The sequence below is a fragment of the Bos javanicus genome, chromosome 8 (assembly GCF_032452875.1).
Source record: "Bos javanicus breed banteng chromosome 8, ARS-OSU_banteng_1.0, whole genome shotgun sequence".
Taxonomy (NCBI): domain Eukaryota; kingdom Metazoa; phylum Chordata; class Mammalia; order Artiodactyla; family Bovidae; genus Bos; species Bos javanicus.
The window spans coordinates 47,898,283-47,906,534 of NC_083875.1; the positions used below are offsets into that span (position 1 = coordinate 47,898,283).

Sequence of the window (8,252 nt, forward strand, 5' to 3'; positions counted from 1 at the left end):
GCTTTGCTCATAAGCTCCCCAAGTGATTTTTAAGCTTTCTTAGGATTTCATGTATCATTCACATGTTCTTTCACTCATTTATTCTTCAATAAACATTTACTGAATACCTTTTGTGAGCTACTTTTTCATGTTAGCTAATGGAAAGGGAGATAGTTGTCTGCAGATGAGCTTGGAGCCAGTTGAGGTTATACCAACAGACTTAGATGGGGGTGGGGAGAATTTGAAGCCACTGCTGAAAGGGCAGTGTTCACACCCCTCCCTCCACAGGAAATCATCTGCAGGGAAGGCAGAACCATTGCCCTTGAGACAGACTTTGTCCCATTTTACTGACTCCACAAGTCATCCCAAAGCCAGATGGCCTGGGCTTGGACAACCCAGCTATATCCCCCTCATTCTACAGTGACCACACAGTTTCATTCCTTACTGCACAATACTGGGTATCAGAAGGCAGAACTCTCCAGAGACACAGGAGGGTTTCTTGGTGCCTCAGGAATTTCCCTCAGGATGTCCAAGGAACATTTCACAAAAAGGCAATTCACATGGTCACTGTTCAGCAGCTTGAGTTGAAGCCACCACTTGAAATGCACCACACAGATTTTGTCTCTCCTGGGTTTTAGTTTGGGTACATTTTTTTTTCTTTCTTATTCTCTTAAAGGGAAACTGAGCCTGGCATGCTGAGATGGAAAGATAGAAGTTTATTAGCAGCCCTTAAAATTTTGCCTAACCACACACTGTGTTTTCCTAAAAGCAATTTATTCTTAGGCTTCCCATCTTTAAGGCACTTAGTGGAATTGGTCCATAACCAGTTCCCTGATCTCACTCACCACCATTCACGAACATGTCTAGTATATAATAGGTATATGCTTCCTCTCTTCCTGTGGAAACTCAACTGCTACTCACCGACATATGGTTCAGGAGTGTCTGGTCCCAGCTAAACAAAAGCTCTGGTTTATTAATATTATTCTACCTGCCATATAAAGATACAGAATTTTAAAAAAAAGATACAGAATTTTAGATGTGAAAAGGAGTCCTTAAAAGTAACAAATTTAAAACAAATCAAAATGAATCTCAACATAATTGTCTTCTAAGAGTTTGAGGATAGCAAAAGGAAGTCAGTTTCTGCTGCCTGGCATCAGCTGTAGAAAAAAAGACCCAACTCATTTTGTTATCAGGATCTTGCTATGCTTTAGGGACAATATAATGCACACTGTTTACCATGACATGAAATTATAGGAGTAGAAAACACTGTGTTTTGGGGCAGAATTTGGGATCTCATAGCTTAACTTGATCACTGTTCTTTCAATTATTTCTCTTGTTTTATACCCAGTTCACTTTCACTAATCCCTCTTTTGATAATAAAAAGAGAGAAAGGAGTGGGGAAATGAATTAAAACTCTGAGATATTTAACTGGATTTCAAAAAATGGGAGTTTACTAGGCATTGTTTTATAAGAGCAAAGAAAAAAACCATCTTAGAAAACTTTAAGTGATATTACTGATTATATATTATTTACATCAAAGAGTTCTGGTATAAATGGGACTCGTCCCATCGATAACATGAAATTACATTCCTTACTTTTGTCTCAGTCTCATTAGAATCAGCAAGTGGCATACCCTTTCTAGCTCCAAAGAATCACCGAGTTCTGTCCTTCCTTCTCAGGATCTTTATTTTCAGACACTGGAACCACCATCACTGGGACCATCAGACAGCAAAGTAAGATATCTGAAGAAATTCTAAATTCTTCCTTCTACCACAACTAATTGATTTAACAAGGCCCTATTTATTTTACCTCCATTACTTTTGCATTAGTCCCGCTGTTGTTATTGTTCAGTCGCTAGACAGTAAAGAATCTGTCTGCAATGCAGCAGACCCAGGTTCCAACCCTGGGTTGGGAAGATTCTCTAGAGAAGGGAATGGCTACCCACTCCAGTATTTTTGCCTGGAGAATTCCATTGACAGAAAAGCCTGGCAGGCTATAGTCCATGGGGTTGCCAAGAGTTGGACATGACTAAGAGACTAAATGTATTACCCCTGGTCCTTCTCAACTCTTCAGGCCTCTAATTTAATCTCTCAGCTTCCAGTCTCACCATCTCCCATGCATTCTAGACACTACAGTCAAAGTAATCTATTTAACAGCTGGATCTAGCAATCACTTTGCGGCTAAGATCCTTTTAATGGCCCTCCCTAGTTTTCAGTATCATTGTCAACTGCCTTGGTTTAGTGAGCAAGGCCCTCTATGATCTAAACTCTGCCACTGTTCTAGTCCTCCTTCCATTTTAATATCCAATCCAGTTTAATTACTTTTAGCCTCAATAGACTACGTTTTTCCATGCCCACAGAGCATGGCAGCCTTTTCCATGGGGAATCATAGCATTAAATCTAAGTCAAGATCTAAATTCTTTATTTTAAAGAGAAGGACACCAAGTTACAGAGAGGTTAAGTAACTTTCCCTAGGTCACACAGGTGGTTAGGAACATGAAGGAATTAGAACTCATTCTTTTAGACCTAACTGTCCAAAGTATAATTTCTCTAATCTCTTTCTGACATTGCTCTAGTGGCAAAGTAATACTCTTTGTGTGAAAATCCTAAAATGATGCAGATTATTTGGTCTTCATCAAGAAATTGGCTTAAATGTATTTATCCAAAATCTGTTACAAATGCACAGCTTCCCTTTCCCCCAAAGCAACCTATTTTTCAAAGGCCCCCTTCACTAAATCTACCAAGATTTCAATGCAGGAAAAAGCTGTCTGCTCTAACATTAATATTCAAATTAAACAGAAGTAACCAAAATAAAATCTCCCAAAGAAAATAATGGCAGAGACAGACCTTAAAATGCATATAAAATATGCTAAGAATATTCTATCACTGAAATAAATTTGACTTTCTGCAATTAATAGTAAGATAAATCTTGAAACACATCAAAATGAAGCAAATGACAACTGAAGAGAAACAGTTTGGAAAGGGTCCCATTTGAAATGTATCCGTTTGAAAACAGCCTCTGATTTTTGGCTATCATCATCATGTGCTTGTCCAAAAATTCACTTTCAAATGATATTCCCAAATGCAATCTCAAATTCAAAATGTAAGTTGGCTGGCATGTTCAAAATTTTCTCTGAGATGGACAAAATAACAATACAAGATGTTTTCAGAAGGAATAATAACTATATTCCAACACTCATTGGGTTTAATTCGTGCTTCAGATGCTGGCCTTTCCCTTCTAATTCTTTACTATCTTGTTTCTATTAAGAAATGGGAAATAGAGGAAACAGGATTATGAAGCCATTTCTAAACATCAGAGTGGTACTGAAGTAAGTTAGCAAAGAAACGCATTTTCCAGGAAAGGACAGGGAGGAAATTGGCTCACACTCAGTCTTGTCAGAAATGGTGACTGATTTGGGTTTAGTCGAATCTAATCATGCCATCATGTCCTAAACTGCATTTACGGCTATGTCAGGGCATTGGAAAGGGCATATTGCATCACAAAAAGGCTTGGAAGAGGAACGAAAATTACCTGTTGAATAGTAGGAGAATTGGGGTTATTAGCTTACAATTTCAATAGACTCCAGAGAATCCATCCATTATATTAGCATGGTGGTGGCAGTGTGAGGGAGACAGAATAAGAGATTGAGACAGAGGGGGGAGGGAAGGAATAAGCAGAAAGTAAGGAAAGAACAGTATAATTATTGCTATTAAATATCTAATTTATAGACTAAATCAGGAAGAACACTGACCAAAAGATGCAAATGATTACTCTGGAACTTCCATTTTACTTGAAATATAAAAGCAGGGCAAGAACACACAGGGATTAACACAATAAAGACAAAACAGCGACAATCTGGAGCGGGAAAATCACACAGCATTCATACCCAGAATGCTAATAATACAATAACTCATATACAAAAGCAGGGTTTATTTCTTTCTAAGTATTACTGGAAGAATTTTGTAGTACTTTTCTTCAAGTTTGAAATGTGTTCAATATCTGAAGTCTTCTAGGACATCTAATCTCCCAAAAATACAGATGTCGTTTGAAAGCAAAGTTCTCTAGTGAAACAAATCCTATCTTTCAGATATTGAGAGAATTTGAAGGGCAGTCATTAATGCACCTTTTAGATGAATAAAATTTGTTATTAAACACCATGTTCATGAAGGATGGTAAGACTGAGATGTACGCCACCCATGGTGTCAGTGTAGTATTGACCAGTGTTGCTGAGATATAACATGAATGGTACTCACAGTTAAAAAAGATGAGAGCTCTTCTAAAAATAAGTAATCTACCCCCAAAAGAATACTTCTCTGCTGATTTTATGACAAGCAAATAATAAATATCACTTTCCATTTAAAAATTAGAGTATTAATGAATAATATATTGAAGGTAGTATACACACACCTGTTAAAAAGTCATTATATAAGTTAAAAAACATTACTTCTGGGAAAAGCCAAGGAGTGATTTAAATGAAAAATGTTTCTTATTGCACATGGAATAGCTGAAGTCAATTTTTTCAGTCATAGTTAGGTTTGCCAAGATACTCTTCACCCCAGACCCTAGATTCAAGAGTAATTCTGGAGGAAAATTTACATTTGTTTGTTAGTCCCTGGCCTCATTCTTTTTCATGCCCTATCACGCATGTTGTTCCAACACAGCAAAAGCCCTTATATCCAAGGAAGCTTATCTCCTACTCCCAAATCTCCTTTTCCTCCAAAAGACTCTTTCAAGGAAGCAAACCACCATCATAACAAAATGATGGGTGTTTGAACAGGATGTGGGTGTAACCTTTGGGAAAGTTATTCAGTTTGTGTTTAACAGGATAAAGGACTCAGACAGGGTTAATGCACGCCTGCTCAGTCTCTAAATCATGTCTGACTCTTTGCAACCCTATGGACTGTAGCCCTTCAGGCTCCTCTGTCCACGGGATTCTCCAGGCAAGAATACTGGAGTGAGACTGGGTTAATACTCCAATGCAAGAAGCCACTTAGCTGTACAGAACTAATTGTCCACATCAAACTTGACCCAACCAGAACACAGATTCAGAAAGAAAAATGTTTTAAGTGTAATTTTTTCAGTGATCATTAATCTCAGTATCATATTAATATGGAAAGGAGGATTAAGAACTTCATCTTGCCTTTTAAACTTCACCTGGATGTGGGAGGGACATCCAGAGATATACATTTTTCCCAAAAAAGTACTACCACATTCTCTTTTCTGAGGGGAAATACTTGTTTTCTGCACCTTTAAATTTTTACTTGTATTTCCTTCCCTACGAGGCAGATGGTAAAGATGAATTATCTTGAAGTTGTGGGGACTTTCTCAGTGTTTTTAATATATTTGCTTCTAGAAAGAGAAATGCTGCAGACACCAGGTAGCATCCTAGCTGAGGTATAGTACTGTTTCTTTTGTGTAACTCAGAGCTAGCGAGAAAGCTAGAAGCACACACTCAGTATATATTTAACAATACTTTCCCATCACCGACTTCACTTAAGATACTAAAATTATCATGCCTTTAAAAAAAAAAAAAGTATGCCAAAAAAGTCACAATCTGATAAGGTTTGTTCTTTGTCTTTACCTGAGAGACCACCTAAGGACACAGGGCTTTTAAAATAATAAGGAGAATCCTTTGTTCTCTCAGGTTCCATTTAAATGGAAACTGGGTCGAAGGGCTTCCCCAGGGAGGGAAAAAAATCCAGGAGTCAAACACACAGGAGTAAGAGATTTCACTCCCACGACTGTTCCCACCCTCCCAAAGAAGTTAATTAATTCTATTTTAGGGATTTTGGGGGGGTGGGGAGCACTCAGGCAGCCCATTCTCTGCAACCATAATCTCATTCTCAAATGTGGCTGAGACCATCCTCCATCCCTGACACTGGGGTGAGGGGAGCTGAGAACCTCTCAATAGCCATGGGCAACACAGCCAGTACTGCAGGCATCTGTACTCCCCAAAAGGTGTGTCCCAGCCCAAGCGCGAAGTTGGGTATTCAGACCTGCAAAGCACAATGAGAGCCATTCAAAGCAGCAAGTTACAGTACCTTAAGAAGTCTGACAGATGGGAGAAAGGCTGCGTGGCACAGCTTCCGGATGGTCCAGTTCAGGGGTCGAGGAGCATCAGTTTGATTCATGACCCCTTCCAAATTCCACCAGGAAAACCAGAAACCGCAAACCTGAGCAATGCCTAGAAAACAAACGGTCCCCCACGGCCCTGGCATCCCATGGTCATCTCCACACCTGCGAATTCCATCAGGGCAGAGGCTTCCTGCAACTTGGGAGACTAGTCAAGTGGCGTTGCTTGAGCCACTGAACCTTCTTAAGAAAGCCACCTCCCCTCTCCCTGCAGCCGTGCTCATGCATACCAAATGTGGCTGAATGGAGGCACACTGCCTGCTGCTTCGGGGAGGGGATGCATGGTTTTGAAGGAGAGGGACAGCCTGCACGGAACAGCCTGCGGTCGGAGTCAGAGCAGCCTGCTCGGAATGCGCGCTCCCTCTCCTGCTCTCCTCCCAGTAAACGCAGGTCAGGCATTGGGGGAAAACCCGGGCCATTTGCTCTGCTCACTAGGTTTGGGGGGGAGCCAGGAAGAGAGCAAAAGGGAACATCAATAAAGCCAGAACGGGGAACTTGCACTTTCTTATACAAAGCATCTTTGAGGGCTGGAAATTGGCACAGGGGGAGGGGCTAGGACACAGAAGGAGAAGGGATGCCTCGGAATGATAAGATAAACACTTCACTTTTGATTTATATGACATCATAAATTGAGAGCTATTGTAAAACGGATCTGCAATAAAAAGAATCTTTGTCGTGTTCTGGGGTTTTTATTAACTGTGATTGACGGTCCTCACCCTAATATACACATGATATAGATGACAGGAGGTAGATGGTAGAGAGAAAAGCAAACTAACACACACAGTAGAAGCGGTGAGTTATTCCTTTCATAGAAAGCAGTGTAAACTAACGTATGTTTGGCTTACCATTTAGAAATGGCAGTTTCTAAATTGGGGGTTATCCTCTCCTGAAAAGCCACTTGATACTCTATCTGCAACAAAAGTTTAACCCTTAAGGTGCCACATGGAATGCTTTCTATAAAAGATGGAGTTTCCTGAATTGGGGAATACCCACCCCTATTATTTTCTAAGGATAGCTTTAAGAGAGTTGCCACGCTGGCATGAATAGTCTTTAGGGCACCTATGTTGAGAGAGAATAAAGCAACTTTTCAATTTGAAAGCATAAATTAAATAATTTCACTTAGAGCGGTGAAGTTCCAGTGCCTGGGAAGAGGAAGAAGTCACAACCCACTGAGACTACCTCATCTCCAGAAATCAGACCTTAGTGAGTACAGTCGACTGACTTCCGGCTGCCCAGGAGAACTCCCACATCCTTAGAGCATTTCTGTCTTAAACTTATTTTCCCTCTTTATGTCCCTCCATATGATTGTACTGATTTTCAGTTATTAATTAACTAGAAGAGAATGGTAAATCCCAGCTCCATGACTATTACGTATTCTGAAGCAGAATTGGAGATGTGAGAGCAGATGTGATAACACAGGGACTCTGCTGTAATTCAGAATTTGGAGCAACATGGATCCTCCCTGGAGTATAATAAATACTTGACACATTGCATTACAACCGTATTTCCCTCACAATGCTCCTGTGTTACAGATCTGAGGACACTATTGCAGAAAATCTAGTCTACTGGTAGAATCCAGACCACTGACTTGCCTTGTGGAATAAAATTCATGCATCTGATTACATTCTATTAACCGATATCATTTTAATAGACTCCCCCTGACACACACACACACACACACATATGGTTCATTATCTGTCGTCATTCTATTTCCAGCAAATGTTAAAGGCAGCTTAAAACATTAACATCTAACATGTCTGTGTCTGGCATTCCGCTAGGCACTCTAAATGCATTATGTAAGTTCATATCAACAATAACCCTATTTAGTACATGCTACTGTCATATCCACATTTCACAGATTGAGCAATTGAGATCTGGAGTAATTAGTAATGAGTAGCTAAGAATTGGAGAAGGAAATGGCAACCCACTCTGGTGTTCTTGCCTGGAGAATCCCAGGGACGGGGGAGCCTGGTGGGCTGCCGTCTATGGGGTCACACAGAGTCGGACACAACTGCAGTGACTTAGCAGCAGCAGCAGCAGCTAAGAATTGAGACTTTCCTGGTAGCTCAGATGGTAAAGAATCTGCCTGCAATGCAGGAGACCCGGGTTTGGTCTCCTGGGAATTAACATAACTAATAAAA

The 8,252-nt window shown here is 40.2% G+C and overlaps 1 protein-coding gene across 6 annotated transcripts in view; it reads right to left on the reverse strand.

The window, feature by feature from the left end:
* TRPM3 (transient receptor potential cation channel subfamily M member 3) overlaps positions 1-7,791 on the reverse strand; it is a 608,143-nt gene extending 600,352 nt beyond the window's left edge. For 4 of the 6 annotated variants that reach the window (XM_061425528.1, XM_061425527.1, XM_061425526.1 and 1 more), the window contains exon 1: positions 6,021-7,791. In XM_061425528.1, coding sequence (XP_061281512.1) covers positions 6,021-6,197 — 177 coding nt within the window. In that variant the 5' untranslated portion in view covers positions 6,198-7,791. The remainder of the gene's footprint in view (positions 1-6,020) is intronic. The other 2 variants (XM_061425533.1, XM_061425532.1) reach the window with 1 other exon arrangement.
* Between the last annotated feature and the right edge of the window lie 461 nt (positions 7,792-8,252).